At 40.2% G+C, this 25,874-nt stretch overlaps 4 protein-coding genes across 5 annotated transcripts in view; 2 read left to right on the plus strand and 2 right to left on the minus strand.

The window, feature by feature from the left end:
- Window positions 1-12,146, plus strand: part of tcf7l1b (transcription factor 7 like 1b) — a 32,978-nt gene extending 20,832 nt beyond the window's left edge. The window contains exons 5-12 of one of the 2 annotated variants that reach the window (XM_058069720.2): window positions 7,829-7,964; window positions 8,245-8,347; window positions 8,631-8,714; window positions 10,047-10,190; window positions 10,278-10,440; window positions 10,522-10,629; window positions 10,741-10,792; window positions 11,212-12,146. In XM_058069720.2, the coding sequence (XP_057925703.1) occupies window positions 7,829-7,964; window positions 8,245-8,347; window positions 8,631-8,714; window positions 10,047-10,190; window positions 10,278-10,440; window positions 10,522-10,629; window positions 10,741-10,792; window positions 11,212-11,696 (1,275 nt within the window). In that variant the 3' untranslated portion in view covers window positions 11,697-12,146. The remainder of the gene's footprint in view (window positions 1-7,828; window positions 7,965-8,244; window positions 8,348-8,630; window positions 8,715-10,046; window positions 10,191-10,277; window positions 10,441-10,521; window positions 10,630-10,740; window positions 10,793-11,211) is intronic. The other variant, XM_058069721.2, reaches the window with a different exon arrangement.
- Window positions 1-15,533, minus strand: part of ube2d4 (ubiquitin conjugating enzyme E2 D4) — a 60,631-nt gene extending 45,098 nt beyond the window's left edge. The window contains exon 1 of the mRNA XM_058069726.2: window positions 15,308-15,533. The gene's annotated coding sequence lies outside the window, so the exon portion shown is untranslated. The remainder of the gene's footprint in view (window positions 1-15,307) is intronic.
- A 335-nt stretch (window positions 15,534-15,868) lies between these two features.
- On the plus strand, window positions 15,869-21,605 carry tgoln2 (trans-golgi network protein 2). The gene is made up of 4 exons (XM_058069722.2): window positions 15,869-16,064; window positions 19,046-19,722; window positions 20,619-20,702; window positions 20,773-21,605. The coding sequence occupies exons 1-4, from the start codon at window positions 16,007-16,009 to the stop codon at window positions 20,776-20,778; spliced, it is 825 nt and encodes a 274-aa protein (XP_057925705.2). The 5' UTR covers window positions 15,869-16,006; the 3' UTR covers window positions 20,779-21,605.
- A 1,041-nt stretch (window positions 21,606-22,646) lies between these two features.
- Window positions 22,647-23,242, minus strand: LOC131127642 (dual specificity protein phosphatase 18). Its single transcript, XM_058069723.2, has one exon. The coding sequence runs from the start codon at window positions 23,192-23,194 to the stop codon at window positions 22,649-22,651; it is 546 nt and encodes a 181-aa protein (XP_057925706.2). The 5' UTR covers window positions 23,195-23,242; the 3' UTR covers window positions 22,647-22,648.
- Window positions 23,243-25,874: the final 2,632 nt, after the last annotated feature.

The following is a 25,874-nucleotide window of genomic DNA, read 5'->3' on the forward strand; positions in this document are numbered from 1 at the left end:
CATGGTTGACTATGGACAAAAGAAGTATTTCTAACCAACAAATACTGACATACAAGTTATATGTAGTATTCTGGTCACTAGGCGTCAGTAATATTACACTGGTTAGACATGACGTGATAGATTAGATTACCTTCACACTGCATGGAGTCAACCATGGCATGTCCAACATGACACATAAAATGTATTGGAACGACTTATCGATGCTGTAACACTGATACTCCTCGCTGTGAATGTTATTGGTTGGTAAGAAGGAAGTGTTGTGAGTGTGCAAGGTTAGCAGCATCCTGTGATGGAACTGGAAAAAATTTGGGGGGGGGGTTACCCATCGTCCACAATCCTGTTTTCCCATTTTCTGTTCATTTGAAAGAAAAAATAACAGGACCTGTGTATTTTGATGATAAATCCCCCCCAAAAACCTCAATTTACACCTGTAAAACCTGTATTTACATAACTGACCTGTGTACATAAACCAAGCTACAGTGACATTGTTATTGTAGCAGCCAACACGAGGAACAATTTTTTCTGGTGTGGTGACGCAGCGTCTGACATCACTAAGGAGAGGTACAAGCATATGAACTGAACTACGAAGAGACAACAAAATGATCTACTAGCCCACATTCCATGTTTTGTTTGTACACAGCAAGATGGACGGTGTATGTGCGCTCCATTTATCAGAATCAATATCATTGTGATTTACTTGATGGACAGTTGTCTGTCTTGTCAGGTTGGCCTGGGGTGTTTTGGGTAGGTGGAAAAAATGTTCTACTACTGCAGGGTTTGTTAGCACTAACAATTATTTGATTGTTGAAATACTTGGAGCAATGTCTCCTCGCCATATACACAAAGCCTGGATGGTAACACTGTATGCCACTCAGTGCAGCAGAAACACTCAATTTTTGTTAGCATGAATTGACAAGCTCTACATTTACACCACCAAGTCATGCCGTTCCTGACCCTCTCACCCCCCATCACTTGCTCTTCTTGCCTGTGGGTCTCACCAAGTCTGTCATGAATAGTATGATTAATATTTTGTTTTTTCTAATATTCTTGCAATCGAAGTCCCCAAAGATCTTGCGATCGATGGTTTGATGACCCCCTGCTTTAAAGTCACACTCAAGTAAAGAAGCTGTTGTGAATCAGATACCCTTTCAAGAAATGCTTGCCGAGTTTGTGGTTGATTTGCTGAATCCCATAATCGCAGTGATGCACATGACAATGTTCTCATTGAGCGCAGTCAATGGGAAACTGTTGTGGAGGGGATAATGTTGGCTCGTGGGAATCCAGCAATGACTTTTGTCTCAATAGAAACCAATGATAATTATTTTATTAGAAAAAAGTCCTGACCTGACAGTGACCCTGATGAGCATTTCTATTTACTGAATTTTAGTAGCTTACTGATTCTGAAGCCAAAGTGACACAATTTTTATTACATTAATATTAATGTAGTGCCTTAGAAAGTAATTATTATATTAACTATTATCACTCCCTCACTACATTACAGTTTTCCAAATAATAATTCATTAATTAATGATGATTAATTAATGACTAGAGAGACTGATAATATGTATTCATTTATCTGTACTGTACAGACTGAACTTAAAAATGAAACCAGGAGAATGCAACAAAATGGAGCGCATACAAGCATATTCAAGAGTCAATTTGTATGTTGAGTACTATAAATTTGTACATGTTGGTAGGTCTGCATTGAAATTAAAGCCTCTCGCTCCCCGCCTTGACAGTTCCCCGTACCCTCGCAAAGGGTAGCCACACAAGACCGCCACACAATTTGAGAAGAACTTGGTTAAAGTGTGATTCGAGTGCTGCACTACTATTAAAGAGGCTAGTGTTATCTTTTAGCTTGATAAAAATTTCCAGTTAATTTGGAGCTATCAATACATACAAATGTACATAATCTTGCCATTTATCTTTCTTTCAATAAAACACAGTAAAAATTTGCATATTTCAGACATAATTGCAAATGGTGCTTATTCATGATTAATTAATTTGAAAACCGGGATTAATCTGAATAAAATGTTTTTTGACAGCCCTGATTTTTAGCATTTAAGCCAAAACCTTTGTAAAAACAGACACATTGTTGATATTGCGCTGAATTGCAGTTAATTTAATTCCACTTCCTGTAATTCCAATATTTCAAATTAATTTAACTGAAATCGAGAATTTTTAATTTTTCCAGGTACGATATGCTGTACATTTTACCTTTAATTTCACATTTAGAGATTCTTAGCAATTTATGGTGAGTGAGACGTATTTTCTGTGGACAAAAGGTCTATTTTCTGGGAAATTTCCTGAAACATTTTTGCCCAAAAACCTGTGATTTTGTGGGGCAGTATGTTTCCGCTAATTTTTCAAGTGTCTGAGCATACACACGTGAATGTAATACATCTGCATTTTGTTCGTCAGTGATAAGCAGGCAACAATAATGGCGGTAGATATGTATCCCAAGCCTCTCATTGCCTCTCAATAAATACATACTGCTGGACTTCCTGGATTGAACTAAGCAAATAGTTAAGAGCCTGCCATTGATTATGTATCACCTGGCAGTAAGTTATTTTACCCTAACTGATGTTGAGCGTAGCTTCTGATTATTAAACAACCTTGTCAAAAGACATCCCGTGGCTGTGGAAAATATGTGAATTAGTTACAGAAGGGTCAAATCATGCATCAAGTATGAGAAAACATCTAAGGAGATTGCTGAAACTACTGAAATAGGGTTTAGAACTGTCCTATGGGTTATTAAAATGGTCAAGGACAGTGCAGAAATTACACTGTGGTGTGAATCTTCCTTCAATACAAGCGCTTGGTGAAAAATTAATGCAACTCTGGACAGAAAAAAAAATGTGATATTGCAGAAGCTTGTGGAAATTAGCCACAGTGAATATTTAATATAAGATTGGGGTTTTTTTTGGCCACCAAGTGTATTTCACCGACTGACAACATTTAGAAGAAGTGCAATCATCTGCAATCACATTTTATTTCGTGAAGTAAGAATGGAATGCTCACATACAACAATTTAAAAAACATGGAAACATGATGTTCATATCAGGTTTACATTGTAAACACGTAAACAATCAAAAATAACTCACTGCATAGCAGAAAGTTTGGTTTTAAACAGCTGCTCAAAGCCAACCATCACAATGGCATTTTTTCCTATGCCTCTGAGGAGCACCATAACCACAATCCCCATTTGACTGCTATTGCCATGTAGCATTCTCATCCTCAACCCATACAGCTAGATGGCCTGAAATGATCAGCATCGTTCGTCCCCAGGCACACAGCGTTTGGCCAACAATTGAATTAGAGATTGCGTGTAAACGGTGACTTCACATAGATGTGTAAAAAATGGAAACCAAACTATTTTGGGCACGCAACTGTTTTCATACATTTACACATAGCAACTATCACAAGTAAAAGACATAGTCATGATGTTTGATCCGGTGATCTTTTAGCAGAGACTCCAATATTGGGTACCCTAGGCACAACGGTTTTAATGTGTCCTTACACCTCACTCTGGGCCCAGAGCCCACACGCCCCTCTTGTGTCTAGCTCCTGACAGGGAGCTTGGCTGATTATGTGCTCATTACTCCAGCTGAGCAGTGTGGGTGTGGGAGCGGAGCGGCAGGTTGTCTCCCCAGGCCTGCAGGCTCCCCAGGCCCATAACACCGCACTAATGAGAGCAAGGGGAACGGGTGGGCACCCATGGGGCGAAAAGGGATCCAGAGAGAGATCTGAGGAGAGGATGAGGATACACGAGTCAGAAGAGGACTCATTTGAATGCATGGCATGTGTTAGGTCTTAGGTTATTTTAGTCTTACAATAGACTCGGGAACGTAGTTCTATAGTACTGTATATTTTCTGCATCTATGTGATGAAGCCTTTTAGATGAAGCCTGCTCAGTCTGATGTACGTATATATCAGTTTCCTCCTCAAAGTTCTACTTGCTATGAAAATTAGCTCTCATTCATTCATTTTCGACTGCCTATCCTCTTTAGGATCATGGGTGAGCCCATCCCATCTGGCTATGCACTGGAGGTAGGGTAAAAATGAGAAATTTAGAGTCCCCAATTAACATGAATATTCTTAGACGTTGGGAGGAAACTGTAGCACCCGGAGAAAGCTCCTGTAGGTAAGAACAAGCAATCCCGACACAGAGCCAAACCAATATTTTAATCCAGAATCAATTGACCTTGAGGTGGAATTTAACAGATAAGTGCAATAAAGGGTGGGCAAATTGGAATTCATAGCAATTTGGCAGAAAGGAACGTAAGGGAAACCATCCATGTGACTGTGCAGATTGGGTCCATAGGGTCTGTATGCTAATCAAAGCCTCCTCTGACCTGAGATTCTCAATTATTCAACAGATGGGCTTGTTTAGTATTCACTTGGTATTGCATTTGGTAGTAACGATAGTGGTATAAGGACTGGGATGAAGGGAATAAGTGCTTCTGTGAGCATGGCTGACACTACCAGGTAAATAACACCAAAAGTTCACATATGAGGTTGTGTTCAACTGGCAGCCTCTTCATGAATAATCAGCGCTGCAGGGCCGGGTGATCCAGTACGGGGAACTTGTCATCCCATCAGTGGGGCTAAGTTTCACCAGTGAGAAGAGGTACTGCTGTATGAATTAGCAGCACATCCTTGTCGAAAACCCAGTGATTCACAGTCGTTCACACAGATTTTATAACGATGTCAAGTCTGAGCATAGCTCTCACTGAACTTATTCTGCCACTTGCCGTAATTTATCCACTTGAGCTTCTCTCTTTGTCAGCAGCCTCTGCTGTCATACTGGATCATTGTAATTGTGACTCTTTAATGACTGACTAGTCTTTGACCTTCAGATGTTTATCCAATCACAGTTGGTATATGGGTAGATCTTGCCTTGACATTAATGTAAGAATTGGCTTCTTTGTTGGAGTGTTGTATAAGTGCCAATCCCAGTAAAGTCAATAAGACACCTGGACCTGTCAGCATATCATAAGTCACCGAGACACCAAATTCTTTAAGTATTTGCAGTGGTATGGTAGAAAGGCGCATTCCTGGGATACTTTTTCCCTTCTCTGCATGTGTCAGCTCTCTGAGCTTGACAATGACTTCAGTGAATGAATTGACAATTGTCAAAACAATATGTTTACTACCTTTTGATCAATTACTCTTATGGAGAAATTCTTGCTTTGTGTTGGATACTGATCATGGATCTGTAGTTACAGGACACGGGATCCCTCTTATAAAAGGAAAGGAAACCAGTACTTTTATTCTCGTTGGAATTGTACAAATTATTTTTTTAAGTATAGGAAGAAAATGTGTTGCTTTGATACTGTTTATTAGCCAACTAAATTTGGAGGATTTAAGGCCATGTTTGGATCCCATATATGCTTTGCTGATTTTGTATGGCCTCTTAATTAATTTAATGACCATTGGGAATTTTTAAACCGTAAAGTTGGCGATGGCAGTATTATGACGCCACTCTGCTCTTTATTATTCTAACCCTATAATATTGCTGCTATTGACCTTTTCTCGGGGAATGGCCAGACATAAAGCGGACATAAAGCAGACGTAAAGCTTACGTTGTCTTTTGGAGGGGTTGATTTTAGAGATATGCGACACGGTCAGACTCCCTCTCACGTCCGTTTCCTGTTGCCGTTGACAAACAAGGCTTGGATTTCTCAGCATGCCAGGCATTCTTTTCACCCTGTCTTTCCTGGAGTTTTGAAAGGCCTCTGAGCCTCCCACCCAGAATTGCCAAGCATAAAGACACACAAAGCTGTGGGGTTATTCAGTTTGTTCTAAGCTCTCTTCCCCATCGGCTGTTTGCCTAGTAATTCAATTCAGATGTGCAGGATCCAAAAACATGTTTGCTTGAATGAAATCCACCCCTCCACCCACTTTGACTAAGGACTTTGCTTTTCTTAGCACCGTTCCAAGTTGGACAGCCAAGAGAGGTACTGCCACCTCGGCCCTTGTTAGCTTCAGAACCTCTAAGGTTGAGACAGACATCTTTTCTCTGCACTGACTGCGTTGCTATTTGCTTTTTTCCTTTAAAACTTCCTGTTACTATGTCATATCACTGCAGGACCAGTACTCGTTTTTTTTGTTTTTTTTACTTCCAGGCTAAGAGGGATGCACCACTCCAGACTTGTTTGCAACAAGCTATGTAAAGAGCATGGTTTCTGTCTGTCAGTATAGTAGATACCATCTGGTTCTAGGTTGCTTGTTATCAGTCCTATCAAGTAGATGGTGATATTTAAAACAGGGCTCATACTACCTGTGGTTTCCTTCGTACACACGCTTGTGGGTCATGAATAGTATAGTATATCAAGTTGTCATGGGCTATAGAAATATTATGTCCACAAAATGACTTAGTTTAGCACCACGATTAAGTCATTAAGCTTCTTTGATTGAACATTTCAACATTTTAACCAACTCTGTTGAAATATGAATTAAATTAATCACCCTTACTTAAAAGATAAATTATCAAAGGAAACCAGTAAAGGAATTTGCTGTCGCTGTCCTTGTCTAAAATTGTCCTTGTATAAAATTATACATGACATGTGGAACATGGGAATCCAATCGAGCGGTTCTAGAATAATTTCGGCTTGAATCCTAATCAACGCTTCTGTTTCGTTGTGTTTTTTGTGCGTGTACATTGACCTTAAATGATCTGCATCTCTGGAAATGTAGAAATCCCTGAGCAAAGGGATCTTGATATAGCCATGTTTAACAACAGTAAATATTTTCTTCTCTATCTGGCATGACCAGAATCAAAGTTTGCTTTAGACATCGCAAAAACCAATTTGCTTAAGATTTAAAAGGAGGAAAAGGCTGGTCCGTCCTTAAAACGGTAGAAAAAATAACATGGCCGAGATCTGGAACAATTCTAAACAGAGTGAAGCAACAGCGTGTGCAAATGTCTCAATGCAAACCTTGTTTCACTGCAGACCATGCTGGAGAGACGAGAGGTTGGGAAAGGGGTGGGGAGGGATATTGAAGAAAGGTTAGTCTAGAGGAACAAGACTCTTTTTTCCCCCCACCCCTTGACCCTCCCATGTGACAAGTTGAGCCAACAAGTGCTCTATTCAGCAGGCAGCAAGGGGAAATGACTGCTAGGCTGAGCGCTGCCTAATGAAAGAGACGCTGGTTGTTGTTATTTGCTTCATCTTCGTCAGAGTTGTAAAACTGGTCATATCTTATCAAAAGATCCCCAGTTTTCATTGTGATGCAGTATTGTGTGAAAAAATAACCATGCAAGTGCTGCGAGCAAAGGCAGTTTTATCTTAGGGCTAAGTGTTCTCCAAAAGTGTTACTTTTTCTGAACTTGTGGTTGTAGTACAATATGGCAGTATAGTCCAGTCATTCGGGCCAATTTCCCACATATCTGTCAACTAACTGTTGTCAGACTAAGTGCGAGAGGATGTCTCTAGTTGTTTACCAGCATGAAGTTTACCTTTGTCCAATTGTGTTTGTGGGTTACTGGTGTGACGTTTGGACTTGGTGGTGCTGTTGTTTTTCTAGTTGGACTGAACAAACAGTTCTTTCCTTAGCTAAATGACTGTAATGGTCTTGGCATGTGTCTGCAAGGCTTTTTTAGTGTTCCTTGGTTAGGATCCAGATTGCATCAGCAGAACGGCCTTTCATAAATGAAAAACTATTTTTTTTAATGTTTATCACACACACCACTCAACAGATTCAATATTTTATATAGCGCATGGAATAGGAAAGTGCATGCTAGCTACAAGCATATTGTCTGATATTTTTTAAATGATGCACTTGAAGAATCATCTCCAAACTATTCTTTTTTTTGCATCAACAGTCCAATAAAGTTCCTGTAGTGCAGCATGCCCATCATGTCCACCCGCTGACACCCCTCATCACCTACAGCAATGAACACTTCTCTCCTGGCACACCACCATCACACCTCTCTCCAGAAATACTCGACCCAAAGACAGGTAATGTCACCAGGCATGAAAAGAATGCAATCACATGTTAATGAAATAAAACTTTTTTTTTTTTACTTGAGTGGCCAATATACATGTCTATAAACATGTGTTAATAATTGAGCATTTTTCTCAATTTAAATGCAATTATTGTTGGAATTCTATGGCCATACTTAGTGAAAGATGGCACTAGCTACTGTACAAATTTAGCATTAACTCTTCGTCTCGTCTCAAGTAGGTACATGTCCTGCATTTGAACACTTCTTTTTTCTTGTGTCTGTGGCATATCTAGGTATTCCTAGGACACCTCACCCATCAGAGCTCTCTCCTTACTACCCCTTGTCACCCAGTGCTGTTGGTTCCATCGCCCACCCCCTTGGGTGGCTCATGCCACAGTAAGTTTCTTCTGGAGCGGTGTTTACTTTAAAGCTTAAACAACAATGTTTAGACTCTGAATACAGTTATCCATAGCCAAATAATAATAATGACAATTTAGCAGTTGCCCACAGGAAACAATGAACATTTACGAGTTTACGACTCGTGGAATCAATTGCAACGGTGCTTTTCCACAAGCAAGGGATTTAAGTTGATGAGTAAGGGATTAGTTCCACTGGGTTCTGCTGTGGGCTGTGTGTAAACCACGTCACATATCCTTTACCCTCTCCCTCTATCTCCCAGGCAGGGCCAGCACATGTACTCCATCCCTTCGGGGGGATTCCGTCACCCCTATCCAGCACTAGCAATGAATGCATCCATGTCCAGGTGAGTTTAGAACTGTCCAAACATCCCAACCATCCCAGAGGGAGAAATGTTATATCTGCTGCTTCCATTACATCCTGCAATCAGAGTTGTCTCTATATCTTCGCCAGTGTTCAAGAAATAGATGGCAGATAATAGCAATAACAATGTATGTATAGTATTTGAAAGATAAAAGTGAGTTTCAGGCAAATTATAGGATGTCAAATCCTGGACTTCCACCGTTGTTAAGATGACAAAGGCAAGTACGCCTTCTTAAATAGATTGAAGAAATTATTGATATTAAGTACAGCTTTCTGGTATTCTCTCGAGCTAAAAATGGGTGGTCAGGACAATGTTCTGAGGCTCTCAACAACATGCACTCATACTGGGGAGAAGAAAGGACCGAGAATGAATTAGAACAAATCACAGCTCATCTGAACTAACATACTTCATCTGAGTAAACTCCGACCATCACTCAAAATGGATGTGCAGGTAGCCATAAGGTGATAGTACAAAAATAAAGCACAAAGGGTGAGTCAAATTTGTTTACCAAGCCAAAATGATAAGTTACAAATTGTCATCTATCAGGCTCATAAAATATATATATCACATATTTTGTGAACTAGATTATTTATATTATATTTATATTTGGAGTGATATATCACTTGACACACTTCCACTCTATAAATATAGATTTGATTTATTTTGACAGTTTGTGACATATACACATTTTCTTTGCTTTTCAAGGTACCAAATATTTCCCAAATCACTGAAACAACCTCCATATTAGGACATATGTTGAGTCAGTCAGTGTGCATTTTAAGATAAAGCTGCTGACTCTGCATTTAACTCATGAGAGTAACAATGCTGCATTGATGCACGCAACACACTTAAAGACTTAAAATTCAAGAGATGTCCAATCTAACAGGACCTCATGATAGTGTGGTTATGGTGCCTAATTTCGCTCACAGTGCTTCATTGTACAAAGAATTGGGAAAAATGGAGAGATGCTTTAGAAAGGTGTTCTTTGTGGAAAGCCGTACGGACGCTCTTCCAGGCTGGTCTGGAACGTGGCAAGGAAAGTGGTTTCAGGTGTCATGGCCATGCTGTCTCCATGGTAACAACACCCTTCACTTTCTCTTCCCACTGCTGAATAAAGGGGCTTTTGAAAAAGTTTTTTATTGCAACAAAAAGGCAAGCATGTAACTCATTGTGTGTATGGTTTTAGTCTAGACACACGCAGACACTTAGTGAGTTTCTCAAAGTGAAACAGGGCAGTTATTTGGCACGTGCTGTAATTTTTTTTTATTGTTGGGTTAACCTAATCCCTACCCCCAACCCATTTTCACCCCTCAGCTTGGTGTCCAGTCGTTTCTCCCCTCACATGGTGACTCCACCACCACACAGCCTCCACCAAACTGGCATTCCCCATCCTGCCATTGTGTCGCCAGCTATCAAGCAGGAGCCCAACAGTGATAACACCACCCCTTCAATGCATGCGTAAGATTCATTTTGCAGTTTTTCCTCATTTCCTGTTTGCTCTAACAATCAAATTATTAACGTAATCTCTTCAATGTCTTGGATCAGCAGGAAATCTCCCATACCTCCCAAGAAAGAGGAGGACAAGAAGCCTCATATCAAAAAGCCTCTGAATGCTTTCATGCTGTATATGAAGGAGATGAGAGCCAAAGTAGTGGCGGAGTGCACTCTGAAGGAGAGTGCTGCCATCAACCAGATCCTTGGAAGACGGGTAAGTGGCACAGACAGCAATTAGTGTGTATTTATCTTTTGTCCACTAAACCTTTGATATATGCTGTCTATTTTTCCACAGTGGCATTCCCTATCAAGAGAAGAGCAAGCCAAATACTATGAGCTGGCTAGAAAAGAACGGCAACTCCATTCCCAGCTCTACCCTGGATGGTCAGCAAGAGATAACTATGTGAGCAGGATCATTTCATATGACATCAGTGTTTATTTCCAAATTGGATTTGTTTTTCATTGACGGTGACAATCAGCACACATTTTAAGCTTTTTTCCTTGGTTTCTGCAGGGAAAACGGAAAAAGAGGAAGCGGGACAGTAAATCTGACTCAAAACCGGAAGGTAAGGAGTCGATCACTTGTTTTTATTGGCTTTCTAAAATAAGTGCTCAAATGCTTTCCACTAATATGAATCTGCCTACTTTTGGCAAGCAATATCTCACCACTAACACTTTTTTAATCTATACTTCGACAAGCAGCTTATGAGGTACAGTGCCAATAGTGGCAGGTATGTCTAACAAACAGAGAAGTCGCCCAGAATCATAAGGGGCTATGTACATTTGAGTGTTTAGTTTATCATATTTTGAATCATTCATTTGTACCATGTGGATGTTTAACATTTCTTTCACTTTGCAAGTTCAATGTTTCATTGCTACCATCTCCACTGTTTTAATTTGTTGACATTGAGGGACGTGTACCAGATTTTAATCCAACACCAGATCCATAATTGAAGCGCCGCCATCTCTTCTTTGTGTTCCCCAGACTTCTCAATAAGAAGCAAGAAGCAGTGCGTTCAGTACCTGCCCTCAGAAAAGATGTGTGACAGCCCTGCGTCGTCCCACGGAAGCATGCTGGATTCACCAGCCACCCCATCTGCAGCTCTGGCCTCCCCTGCCGCTCCTGCGGCCACTCACTCCGAGCAGGCCCAGCCACTATCACTCACCACCAAACCGGAGGGACGCATGCACCACCACTTCTCTGTACTCGGAAAGGCTTCTGGAGCTACGTCTTCCTCCTCCTCCTCCTCTTCATCATCATCTTCTTCTTCACAACCAGCCATCTCCATCCCTATCGGTACTTCAGGGAGCCAGTCGACTCCACCCATCCTGACCCGGCCGATCCCCTTCACCTCTCTGCACCCTTCTATGCTGTCACCCCCTTCTCCTTTCCATCAGGCAGCCCTTCACTCCCATCATGCCCTGTTCCAGTCACAGCCCCTCTCCCTGGTTACCAAACCAACTGAATGAATCTGCAAAAGCAATTTTTCTACCATTTATTAAGCTGTATATTGCTTTTCCTTAAGCTAGGTAGTAGACCAACTTTTTTTCAAAATAATGAAAAGGAAGAAATATTATTGGTCAATATTTGACTGTCTCCTTTTCTACTTCTCTCAATGAAACTAAATGTATTTTTTGTAAAGTTCACTGCAGAACCAGTTTTGCTTTGATGCATTTATCCAATGAACCTCTTGTATAAAAAAACCAATGTACATATCGTTTCTTTATAAAAACAAAAATCGAACAAAAAACACATTTTCTTTGTAGCCAAAATCTGATTAATGTTAGTGTTGTGTTTTTTTGTCCTTGAGCTGGCCAATAATTTGGAAGCCCTGTTTTCAATTCACAAGTGTGTGCCCCTTCTTTGACATGTTAAATAAACATTTGAAATGGTTTCTTACAGCAAATGTTTCTTTCTGTCTTGTAATATGTGTTCAGTACATGTTATCTAATCAGCTATACAGTATGTTTACAATTTGATTAGTATTCTTAGAATCATGACTATAAAAGTGTTACTTTATTGTGTTATTAAATTGAATAACGGCCGAGAATGCTATTGTCTGTTTAGCTCTAAACGGAAAACAGATACCCGGACATAAAAAATCTTGCTGATGCTGCCACACAGTTTAATGTTTAATAACACACAATTGGGCTACTGGAAAAAAGGAACCTGAACCAGGATGACAACATTTCAAATAAAATAATAATGAACATCTGCTCCTTCTCATCATACAGTGTACCATATTAGTGATATAAAAGTGTGTCAGCATTGTGCTAGCGCAGTAAAAACCTGCACAAGATCCCTGGTCCTCGTGCACTTTTACTGCATCTTTATTCACCATTTGGAGTGCAGTTTAGACTTTAATTAATTCCTAGGTAATGGGATGTAGCCCCTGGGATCTCATTAGACATTTCAATTAGTGAAAAAACACACGAGGTCGGTTACAATTTTTGGTGGCTTCCGAGATGAGGATTTATGCCAAAAATGGGACAATTATTCAGGAGCAGGGGGACTAACATTGACAAATACAGTGACATACGCTCGCCACCTCCCCATTTCTGTTGCAGCTGGAGGAGTTAGGGCTGAGAAACTGGTTCAATGCATATACAGCATGTGATCAATAAAACCACACACCAGGATTTTCATTTGCGTTGCGAGTATACTGAAAGGCCACATTATGACCACTTACGTAACATAATAATATCCAATACTACAGCTGTATCAAAGATTCAAACTCAATAAAAATAAAAATCAATTGTTAATTGTTCAAGCGGTCATTACGTGAACCATATGGTTTCTCTAAAACAACAGAAACTCAATTCAGTTTTAGGCGTACATGTGCCAACAGTAAAACATGTTTGTTGTCCTCCATCATTCCAGGATCATACGTGTGATTCCACGGCTGCAAACGCTAAGCGTCTGCCAGGTAAATGACATGATCTGTCAGTTAACTTGTCAGAACAGCACAATGTCTCCTCGAGGCATTGTGAAGACAGACGTCTGTGGTACCCTTCTTATGAAACTTTGCAAGTTATGGCATAAGGTAAACATGCACACTTTAAAGTTGCTGTTCATCTTTGGACACAACTTAAAGTGGAATAATTTTCTTCAGCCCAAATTATTGTTCACGTACATGCCTGCTGGGCGTGCACACACTCCAAAGCCATCTCAGAGAAGCAACTGACAATTTGGAGTCATTGTGTGGTTATGATTCAATGATAGATAACATTAGTAGCTAAACTTTGCCGAATTCTTAGCACTAGCTGACAACAAACGATTATATGTGTGTGTGTGTGATACATGGCGCATGGCTTGCAGTGTCGAAACAGGAAGAGGGAGTGATATAAGGCTTGCAAGTACATTTGAGGGTCAAGTCAGACGGGACCTTTAAGGAGGAACTATGTGATAATAATCTGCAATGCTGGAAAACTCACACAGAGGTGTATTGTAATATGAACATGTGATCATCTCATGTAGCTAATCTACAGTGCGTAAGGATAATAATAGCATAAAATGATCAGTATTTTGAAAGGACAGTTTGCTTGATTTGTTTCAGAAAACTGGCACTAATTCATTTTGCTCTTGAAAAATGTATCCAAACAACACCCAGAGGAAAGGCATAATCAATATTGATTTGATTGAACAATGTAACGAAGGATGTATCCGATGCTGCACGGCTCAGCATCTGCCATGAAAGAGCAAGGTCAGATTTAATACATGTTAATTTTGCTCATTGAATTCTTCCAATCTCTTGCCAAGGTTCCTTTTTCAGGGAGGGTGGTTGCTTTGATCTTCAATTCAATCCAGGTTAACCCTTTCTATGTCACACACACAATAACACATACAGTTCTATTTAATTGAGTTTGCACAACCCTACTCATGTATCTCATAGAAAACTAACAAAATAAAAATGGCCAACAACATATCCTGCATCCACTTGTGACCCACTAATCTTACAAATAACAGGATGCTGTTTTTACATCACTCAAAAGTGAAAGGAATCCATTGTTTCTGTAACATTCTCCGTGGTGCCTTTTTGCCGATAGGTATGGCTGGCTTTGAGGCTAAGAACCCTGTTAATGTTTTATTCATACCTATTTGACCTTAAATATGGAAATGCTAATCTGTGTCAAGAATGAGAGGGATCATTGGACTTTTCAAATGTCAAATAGCCTAGCACAATTAAGACATATTCATTACAAGACCCCGGGTCCCTGACACCCTGCTGAGATGTAAAACACCTTCAATTAACATTAGAAGACACACCTTGTCTCTCAAGCTGCTCGCATCAATTTATCAAAAAGTTCGTGGTAATTGTGATTTCAGTTAGCGTGTGATTTTACTTGGCCAAAAAGTAGGACAGATTGATAGAAGTATATATATTGTTTTATGTTCTATGACAGTCGTCCCTCGCCACTTCAGGCTTCAAATTTCAGGGCTTCACTATTATCAGTTGTTCAAAAATACACTATATTCATTCAATAAATCATGCTGTTTTGTGGTTGAATAGGTCTTATTATTAGTTAATAAATAGTTACATTTTTTGCCTAAATTAAGCATTTTCAAACATGAAAATGGCTGAATGAATTAATATAGAAATACTATAGAAGTCAAAAGACACATTCAAATGCGTTAATGATGTGTGGTATTCTACACTGGTCTACACACACTCACAAGACATGATCGTCAGAACAACAGGCTTGTTTCACACCTTCTGCAGGGGTGTCCAAACTATGGCCTGCAGGTTGCATCTGATCCATTTTGATCCATCCATCTGATAATGCACAACGGCCCATAAAACATGTATTTAACTGTTTTGTACCTCTTAATTTCAACTCTGGGTGGAGCGACTGTCTTGAACAATGCAGTATCGCCTCAAATAAAGCAATCACAGAAGAAAAATGGACATGAAAAGCTAAGTAACGGCCTTCTCACTGGGTTCTGGTTTAACATGTTTGAAAAAGGAACTGGAAGAAGCAGTGTATTGTATTTAATCTAACCACTCTATTGATACCTTTACTGTTAGTTTAAAAGTGAGGGGAAAATAGCAGCACGGATGGCCTAAAGACTGATGACTCACCGCATGTGACGTCTCCTCTTTTCCAAGTGCTTTGTCTACATTATTGCTGTGCTCTGGACAATGACATCAGCCATTTTAGGGTGTGATTGTGACCCCACGAACTATAAGAACATTCTCAACCACCGTGTCCCCTAACCTTGACCCGGTCAGGCTAAAAGTCCGGAGTAGGCAGTAGAAAGGGAAAATGCAACAAATGAACCGTGTATAATCATAGATACAGTCAAATCAGACGCTTGGCAAACTGGCAGTTGTCACGTGACTCTGCTACAAAACAGTGTTACCACTTGTTAAGGCAATGAGCTTGAGAAAGTTGTTTTACAACGAAACTACTGTAAAAGCTGCTTGAAAAAAATAGTGTCTAACCTGAATAAAAGTGTTATTTTTCGAGGACAGATTTGGCACAGTATTTTTCAATCAGTTGACTGTCCGAAATGGCAGAGTCGTTACAGCAGTGACCTCTAGCGGCGACTTGAATACAATGGTTTATCTGACCTCTGGCTCTCCAGAGTGTAGGTGTCAGTAATGAGCACTTCTGCGATAGAGCTGAACGCACTTCTGGTCTCTGTGCAGAAGAAGAGGCTCCGACGTAATGCGTACACGGAAAAGAGCAAGCTTTGACGTCGTCAAATCTGTCAATGCGGATGTTAGCTGAAAGCTGTGGCACTGCCAGTACTATTTTATAATTCCTGTACGGGCAACATGAGGTCTGTTTTCTTGACTTACTGTTTTCTACTTATGTGTGGCTCCTTGGTCGGAGGTGAGTAGTGTTTTACATCGTGTAGCTTTTTAATATTGGTCCTAATTAACGCTTATCTTAGTAGTTGGAACATGTTGGACTCATTTTAATCCCTGCTGGCTAGTTAACACCATCTGTCAGTTGAATGTTTTTTTCGGGTGACAATGAATCACAAATTGCGGTATCGTTAGTTTGTGTTTGTTTAGCTTGAATCGAATATATTTATAGCATATACCATGAAATTAATGACGCACACTCGTCCCACACGATACAAGACATACACCTTCATACTGACTGTCTTTGGAAAAATAAAAGGGCACATTTTATGCTCATTTTTCGGCCCATTTGTATTGAGTTGTTTCAAGTCTAGTTTATTTATATGATAAACAAAAGAGTCTCAACAAAGTATGTAGCAACAAAATTCAAAGAGTCAATATTAAAAGGGTTTAAAAAGAGCTTTCCAATGATGCCTATATCAAACAAATAAGATAGTTACAGGGGATTTGTATCACCAATTTAGGGCTATTTCGGTTACTAATTACAAATGTAAAACAATAAAAATCTACATTCTGACTTGTGACCCGTTTTTTGGATGCTCTGCAACGCATGGTCCAATCAGATGACAGGAATTTGGTCAGGTGACCAAAAGGGCACTAAATTAAGGCATTGATACAATTAAAAATAACACTTAGGGTCATTAGACTGCAATAAACTTCATCAGTTTTGAGTTGAAATGATTTATTGACGTCCTACATTACCTTTATGAAATCCTGAGGATCTGATTAGTGTCTGTAGATGTGAAGATTACGACCAAAATTTTGAAGCGGCAAATGCACATGAAATATGTGACAGAATGGAAAAATGTGAAAACGAGATGGTAGACGGGAAATCCCTTTACGTCATATACTTTGCTACTTTCAAGTACTTCCGGACTACTGCCGAACCCACTTTCTAATTTTGTGGGGAAAGGAGGTGATAATACAGCGGGGAAAATAAGTATTGAACACGTCAACATTTCTCTCAAAAAACATATTTCTAATCGAGCTATTGACATGAAATTTTCACCAGATGTCGGCATCAACCCAAGTAATGCACACATACAAAGAAATCCAAATATTTATGTCCATAAATTAAGTTATGTGTAATAAAGTGAAATGGCACAGGGAATAAGTATTGAACACGCGTACTGAAATTTATTTAATACTTAGTGCAAAAACCTTTGTTGGTGATTACAGCCTCAAGACGCCTCCTGTATGGAGAAACCAGTCGAATACATTGCTCAGGTGTGATTTTGGCCCATTCATCCACACAAACTGCCTTCAAATCTTCAAGGTTCCGGGGGTCTTTTCTGTGAACCCGGATCTTCAGTTCTTTCCAAAGATTTTCAATTGGATTCAAGTCTGGTGATTGACTGGGCCATTCTAGCAGCTTTATTTTCTTTTTCTTCAACCAGTTGAGTGTTACCTTGGCTGTGTGCTTGGGATTGTTGTCTTGCTGAAAGATCCACCCTCTTTTCATCTTCAGCAGCCTGGCAGATGACAGCAGATTCTGATCAAGAATGTCTCGATACTTTTCTCCAGTCATTATTCCTTCAATGATATGAAGTCTACCAGTACCACATGCTGAAAAACAGCCCCACGCCATGATGCTCCCACCTCCAAACTTGACTGTTGGTATGGTGTTTTGGGGGTGATGTGCAGTGCCATTTTTCCTCCAAACATGTTGTGTCTTATGACATCCGAAGAGTTCAATTTTGGTCTCATCTGACCAGAGTATGTTCTCCCAGAATGTCATGGGTTTATCCAAATGTGTCGCAAACTCCAAACGAGCTTCAACATGCTTCCTCTTCAAAAATGGAGTCTTGCGTGGTGTGCGTGCATGGAGGCCATGGCGGTTGAGTGCATTACTTATTGTTTTCTTTGAAACAACGGTACCTGCTGATTCCAGGTTTTTCTGAAGCTCTCCACGAGTGGTCCTGGGCTGTTGGAGAACCCTTCTGATGATTGTTTTGACTCCTCTGTCTGAAATCTTGCGAGGAGCACCTGGCCGTGGCTGGTTTATGGTAATGCCGTGTTCTTTCCACTTCCGGATGATGGCCCCAATGGTACTCACTGGAACTTTCAGAAGTTTAGAAATGCGCCTGTAACCAATGCCTTCAGTGTGTTTTGCAACAATAAGGCTGCGTAGGTCTTTGGACAGCTCTTTGCTTTTACCCATCATGCAATGTTTCTTGTCTAACACCTTGCTGGTGAGAAACCTTTTTAAAAGGCATTAATCAGGACTAAACCAGCCGATATTACTTTGCACTAATAGGGGACAGGTTAACCTTCTAAATACTGACAAACTCCAGCTGCTTTCTTGGCTTTCCAGACCTTTTTACCCCTCCTTTTCTTCATGTGTTCAATACTTATTCCCTGTGCCATTTCACTTTATTACACATAACTTAATTTATGAACATAAATGTTTGGATTCTTTGTATGTGTGCATTACTTGGGTTGATGCCGACATCTGGTGAAAATTTCATGTCAATAGCTTGATTAGAAATATGTTTTTTGAGAGAAATGTTGACGTGTTCAATACTTATTTTCCCCGCTGTAAATGAACAAAGCCTTTGGAGAGCCAATTGAAAAATTGCAAGGAGCAAATGGTAGCTCTAAGAGTGGTAATGACTGGTCCGCATTAACTGAGTGCAGGCATAGTGTGTTGACATTCATGCACCTTTTCCGGTGAGACCAATCGGCTTCTCCTGGCCAATGCTGTGGTTCACCCCACCTCCATGGACGCACAGCAGCATAGTGTGCCTTACAATAATATGGACGTGGATGTTAATCGTTAAAATTATAAGTTGGGGCCACTGTGCTCCTAGTAAAGAAAAAAAAAAAGTTAGTCTGGACTGCAATGTGGGACTTAAACTCATCAGTCGCAAGTGCTCACAGACCAAGCTACTGCTAAAGTGCTGGGGTTTTGTATGCCAGAAACATTAAAACATGATCCATTTTCAGGGGCTTCAGCACAGCTGAAGGTGGAAGGTGGAAAAGATGCAGTTCAATCAAACCATCAAAATGGCAACTCTGACCCACCTGATGAAGTGTCGACTACGTCTGCTAAAAAGGTTCTGACAGACTCTGACCAGAATAACTCTAAGACAGTTCTTCAATCGCAGATGCACAACATAACCAATGACAAGGTGAATGCAATTAAAGTAATTGCAAACACCAAGGAACAGGGGACTGAAGAAAGTAAAAAAGAAGTACAAGTTGTGGAGATGGATAAAGGTGACCATGAAAAGATATCAGGGGGTACAGAGGACAAAGGAGAAGTCACTACGACTGAAGGTGGAGAAAAGGTGACATCAGGAGCTGACCAGCCCAAGGTGGAAAAATCAGATGAAAAAAATCTTCACAAGGATGCCCAGGGGAAAGCTGATACTACAAAGGACTCAATATCCAAACAACCAACCATCGATGTGACCACACTAGAGCACAAGCCTCTAACAATAGAATCTAATAGTGATGCTAAATCAGAAGATAAAGGCAAGCCTGGAGAAATAGGAGGGAACCGTCACTATGAGCCACCTGCTCTAAGTGACGAGGCAGAAAGCAGTCATTTCTTTGCATACTTGGTCTTTACAGCAGTGGTGGTTGCAGTGGTTTACATCGCTTACCACAACAAGCGCAAGGTATGTACATGGCCTATGAAAACTCTTAATGACATTTGTACCCCACTCCCTCACTTAGAACTGCAAAGGTTGCATCAGCAACATTTGATAAACATTTTCTTTCAGCATTAAAAGGAGAATTTGGACTTTTTTGGAAATAGGAATTTGGATACTGGCTTCAATACTTAACAGTAACGACGAAAAGGACAGTACTATGCAGTATCGCATTCTACATCTTACCAGCTGAGTGTCCAGTGTTGATAGCGTAAACAATGTTGCTTGTTCACTGATAAATATGGGGTACAGATGTCCTGGCGACAAACATCTGAAACACAAGCCTTTACCCTTTTAAAGTAAATCTTGTCTTTGTAAGGCTGTTTTCTAATCTTGATACACTCGGCCAGAAAGTGCTGCTTGTCACAGTACATGCAGGGTTTCTGAAAAGAACTGTTGGTATGGCATGAGAGGTCTTTACCCTTTTCAGTTTACACGCAGCTGAAGTCACACTTGTAGCAAATGTACTTTCCTTTGGAGCAGCAAGTGGCGGGTAGACACGAAGCGACATCGGGGTTCAGAGTTGAGTTTTAGCTTTGCGTGGGTTACTTCAATAAAGTAAGTAGCCTGTGTTTTTATTATGGATTATTGTTCCTGTTGTAAAGTCTGTTATCTTAATTGATCTTCTGAATGCCTTATATTTGTATTTTGGTTAATTGACCCTTATGTGCTTGGAACTGCTTAAATTAGGCAAAAAACACTTTAAATGGTCTTCTACATGCATGATTTAATAATATATTTTGGGAAAAGAATGCAAAGTTTGAATAGCAAAGTGGTTAGAGACGAGTGCACATACTCACAATTGAATTACCACTGTTTTTGGACACATTTGAGCCAATGCAGATATGTTTTCTTTTATCCAGATAATTGCCTTTGTTTTGGAAGGAAAGCGATCAAGATCTGCTCGTCGTCCAAAATCTACAGAATACCAAAAACTGGAACAGGATGTAAGTTAGTCTTGTTTTTTTTCCATTTTGGGGTTTTTGTTTAAACTTTTGGTGAATTTTTTTTTTCCAGTTGTAATCAGATGCTGTCCTCTTGATACACTGACAACACTGTGGGGTGGCATAAGAAGATGAAAGGATGTGATCATTTGAAATGACAGACATTTTGGCCTGTGTGGACTTTGTTTTGTAGCTGGATGCGTATTGCATGCCTATGCAGATAATAATGTTGCCTTATTTACTGAAGGAGTACAACACAGCATAAGAAAAATGTGCACGCTTTTTGCACCCATGTCTTTATTACACTTTCTAGTAATATAACTGCAAAAACTCAGGACTGTAGCCATTTTACCATTTTAATTGTCTTGTGTTGTTTGTATAGCTATGATTGCACTGTTAGCAAAAATAAGCCATTATGACTCCCTGTAAAACAGTCTGTGTACAAATTTTAAGATCTTTAAAGCTGCCTACATGTACAGAAAAGTGCATTTGTTTGGAGTTGTATTATAACGTTTTTTTGTAAGTTGCTTCTAGGATATGAATGGGTTTGCCCTTTTTCTGAGAAGTGAATTGGATGGTTTCGTATTAAACACTGTATGGCACAAAAACCGTAAACAGTGAGCATGCTAACCTACCAATGCTTGGCACTGTTTGGTTGGCTCATATCATCTTGACAAATTTGGTTGTCTAAAAGATGTGCTGCACTTTTCTTGTTCTTGAAATATTTGTAAGTATAACAAATATTAAAACTGACATTGAAAAAAGGGGCAAGGCCAGTTCCTGAAATGTTCAGAGTTCCTGTTCTGGGTGTAGTTTAACCACTCCCAGGTGTCTGCTACACCTGTAAATGCCATTTTATTTGTCCAGATGTGATGCATTGGTAAAGGTATGCATTATCTGTAAACTGTCACAGGTGTGTCCAAACCTTTTCAACTGAGAGCCGCATTGTAAAAACTCAAAACAATGCAGGAGGTCATTTTTATATTTTTAATTTGGTAAAAAAGATTATATTTAAAGACAAAGCTTTGTTTCATTATTAATTTCTAGTATCAGAATTTCAGCTTGTCTTTACATTTTGCCTTTTGCTGTATTTTTCCCGTTTCCCGCAGTTTGAACACCCCTGGTTTACTCTTGGGATTACCTGAAAGTAGGCATGTCACAATAACAAATTTTGCTTGATGATAATTGTTTTTCAAATTATTGATGCCAATAAACAATATTGTCAACATTCTTGTATGCAGAATCTGCACCTATTCCATCTGATTTGATTTGTGCTTCCTGCCCAAATGGTCTGTTTTAATTTATTCCACTCACAGGCCCGCCTCTGAGCATGCCACTCCGCTGTGGTTGGTCACACATGAACCATATAAGGAAGTTCGGCCCTCTGTGACATCATAAAGGAATGGTTTTACCACACCTTTTCAAACAGAGCGTTTTGAGCCATCCATTCCACATTTTATTTGAAAATCTGCAAAGCCATATTTTTATCGACCTGGGTATAATTCTTGGAATGTCTTGCTGTTGGTGTGTATTGTAAAATAAATGTTTTGCAATTAATAGTGGTAATGGACTTTTCATCTGCATCATATACCTCATCCATCCATTTTCTATACCACTTATCCTCATTAGGGCTGCAGGGGTATGCTGGAGCCTACACCCACTGACTTCGGGCAAGAGGTGGGGTACACCCTGGATTGGTCGCCAGCCAATCGCAGGGTACATATAGACAATCATTGACACTCATGGGCATACCTAACACAAATCTTCCTGATCTCCCGTGTGGCCATCCATAATCAATAATGCTCAGATAAATTAACAGACACCAATGCAGTGCATGACAGTATCACAGTTAACAAGTAAAACAAAAAGTGAGCCCTGCTTTTTGTGTACAAACAATATAATATCCAAGTCATGATCCTCCTGCACAGTTCCCACACACTTGCAAGCTGTCAGAATGGAATCATATTTCTGGCTTCCTCTTCATAAATATCAGGTATTTCTCCCATAGACGAAGACACCATCCGGACAGAAGTGCACCCAAGAAGCGCTTTCTCATACTGTATTAACTGCTTCCAGAAGCCATTATTGGGCCTCACCATGGGTCTGCACGTCTTGATCCACGCGTGAGCCTCCATGAGAGTCACACTGTGGTGCTTGACGAGGAAGGCCATGCACAGTGTCGCCGAGCGGCTCACCCCGGCGTTGCAGTGCACCAAAGTCCGGCCGCCACTTCGCGCTGTCTGCTGGATTTTATCCACCACGAAGTCAAAGTGATCAGCGAGTGGTGTGGATGGGGAATCAGACAGGGGGATGTGGATATACTCCACACCATGAGGAGGGGGGCTGCGGCTCTTGGTCTCAGTGACGTTAATGATGCACGTTATCTTGTTCACACTCAGCAGGGAGACGAGACTGGCCGCTTTGCTGTTACTTATATAAAGGTGTTCCGTAACACGACAAAGGCCAGAAAGACCTGGCACAGACGGCTGGTGCATTGTATTCCCGCAAGCCGCATTAGTAAACACAAATAGGTTCCGGTGGAGTAGCTACTTCCGGTTGGAAGGAAGCCGAGGGAGGCCAAATTTGTATACGCATTCACTCCGTCGCCCCCAGCTGGACATTATGTTTATAGACATTTTTGAATTATTATTATTATTATATTATTATAATTATTATATTATTATTGGTTAATTCGTTGTCCTAGGTACACACAATGCACATTTTGGAAAAAATTGTTCCAATGTTAAGATGACCACAAAAGATGATCCTTTAATGTTTTATCTCATGTATTACAAACTATAAATATATAATTGAAGATGATGCTTTCATGGCTGTTCATACAAATGAGTGTTACCTCCTGCGGGATTATGCCAAGAATAGTAGTGTCTCTTATTTGAGATGGTCGCTGGGGGGTTTTAATACCGCAGGCAGTCCTCGGTTGCCCAGGCAACAGATGGTGGCTGAAGGGCGCGCATACAAAAGAGCAGAAACCTGTAGCAGCAGCAGCAGCAGCAGCTGGGGAGCGGCTCACTGACTTATTCATACAGGCGCAGCCACGCACAGCCAAATACGTCACTTGTCTTTGTCTTTGGATTTATGCACATTATCTGGATTTCCAAAGTGAATTGTGTGTGCCGTGACTCCTGTTCACGGCACTCCCACTTGTGCTTGCAGCAGCTCTGCAAATATAGGGTGTACACCGCGTAGGAGCGAGCTTTTTTTTTTACTGCAGCGAAGCAGCATGGAGGTAGAATACCGTGTGAGATTTATTACAATTTCGTGGTTGTGGAAGGCGTCCAACGTAGTGATGATTGCAGGTAAGAAAACAAGACGCTTGCTGTTTTATGTGGTACTTAAAAAAACATCTATTCCATCTTATATCTTCACATCCTTCCACTGATAATGTATACAGGGTATTATTCTAGTGCAGGCACAATATAATGTAGTGCTAATTGATTGAGCATATTTGATATTCTATAACAATACTGTGCTGCTCCTTCAAATAGATGGTCTGGCATTATTGTATCTATGTACTAAATTTAGGTCAATTGGATAGGTTCAACTCAAGCAATTGCATTGTTTTTTTTGAAAATGCACCATCGTAAATACAGTAGTTGCATTTTATACTGTTGTGAAATTGTATGCTTGTTTATTTTAGGCATCAGAAGTGCTAGGCCCTACTGAATTTATCAACAAGGACCATAGATCTGACACCAATTGCTGGGAGTATCTGAATGGGAACCAGGACCTGTACAGGTTATGTTCACAAGACAACATCCACTTTTTAGTTGCTTGCAGTTAGACAACAGTGGGTTGTATGGGGTGTGCAATATATTAGTCCATCTTTGGTACAGCTTTTCTTGTATGTTCTGCCTAGAGAGACAACAAGAGCTCACTTTGGATTCCATTGTACTCCTGTGCTGGTGACATCTCCAGAATGTCCTCCTCTATAGCTTCATTGACGGTAAGGAATGCTTTCATGGACTTAAACCATGATGACTTTTATTACCTTCACCTTGCTCATAATGTCTGTGTATGTGACACTGTAGGAAAAGGACAGATAGATATACCATATGTCCTACCAAAGTGCAACATCTAAGGTAACACAAAATGCTAGGATAGAAATAATCTTTTTGTCGGTCAAACTCACTATCATAACTTGTATTTAATGTTCAAGCTATTTTAAAAGTAGCCTCTTTGTGGTGTAGAGGTTAAAATTATTGGCCAAAACCCCAACACTCAGCCATTGGAGCTCTCCAGTGATAGTCCCAAGACAGGATAAATGGGTGGAAGTGGCTTGGGGGTAAGTCATAGAGAAACTGGTTACTGCGAATTGGTAGCCATGTTTCCATTGCCATACCCCAGGGCAGGTGTGGCTACATATAGCCAACGCTAGTTTGTGACTATAGTGAATAAATAATGTTAAAAAATGTTTTTTACTGTGAAGCACTTTGAGTATCTTAAAGGGATAGGTCAGATTTTTTTACATTACGTTGTATGACATCCCCATCAGCAGTGTAGTGCATTGACACTGACCTACCCCTCATTTGGTCCCATGAACCCAGATCTGGTTGGATTTTGGTGAACAGGAACATAATTCTGGGTAGTTGCTGGGGCCACTTAAATAAAGAATTTGACGTCTCAAAACAACCAGTCATTCATAACTAATGGTACTATTAACAGTAAAAATGTTGGAACACTAATGATGAAAAACAATAAGACATGTTTCCTTGACCTGAACAGTAGGAAACAATGTGTACAGTGATGTTGGAATCCTGCAGCTACGAATGTGAGTTGTCTTACTTCTTTTTGAATAAGTGTACATTTCAAAACACGTGCAGAATAAATCCTTTTGATGCTCATGGTATTGAACTCTGCAATATGCTCAGGTGATGTCATGTATGACCGTAGTTTTGTGTGACTTTAGAGCCATATTGTTCCATGTCAAGTTATTCAACTGCAGGTGTGTTCCACTTTAGAGGTCCCGTTGTATATACAACTTTTGTTAGGGCATTTGACTGAAAAAAACTGTGATGGCTTTTCTCCTGCAGGAGGTGCCATATCTATTGACCTGGAACCTCAGAGGATGGATCAACTTCTCATGAGTTTGTGTTTCAGCGAAATATGTATTTGAGTGACAAGACTTCTACCTTTGTTCAATTTTTAACAGGAAGG

The sequence above is a fragment of the Doryrhamphus excisus genome, linkage group LG3 (assembly GCF_037039965.1).
Source record: "Doryrhamphus excisus strain RoL-2023G ecotype Guam linkage group LG3, RoL_Dexc_Guam_v1.1, whole genome shotgun sequence".
NCBI lineage: Eukaryota > Metazoa > Chordata > Actinopteri > Syngnathiformes > Syngnathidae > Doryrhamphus > Doryrhamphus excisus.

Coding starts and splice junctions, on each gene's coding strand:
- LOC131127642 (XM_058069723.2), bottom strand. CDS start 23,194: ATGCACCAGCCGTCTGTGCCAGGTCTTTCTGGCCTTTGTCGTGTTACG.
- tgoln2 (XM_058069722.2), top strand. CDS start 16,007: ATGAGGTCTGTTTTCTTGACTTACTGTTTTCTACTTATGTGTGGCTCC. Junction 16,065..19,045: donor GTGTGGCTCCTTGGTCGGAG/GTGAGTAGTGTT, acceptor ATCCATTTTCAG/GGGCTTCAGCACAGCTGAAG. Junction 19,723..20,618: donor CTTACCACAACAAGCGCAAG/GTATGTACATGG, acceptor TCTTTTATCCAG/ATAATTGCCTTTGTTTTGGA.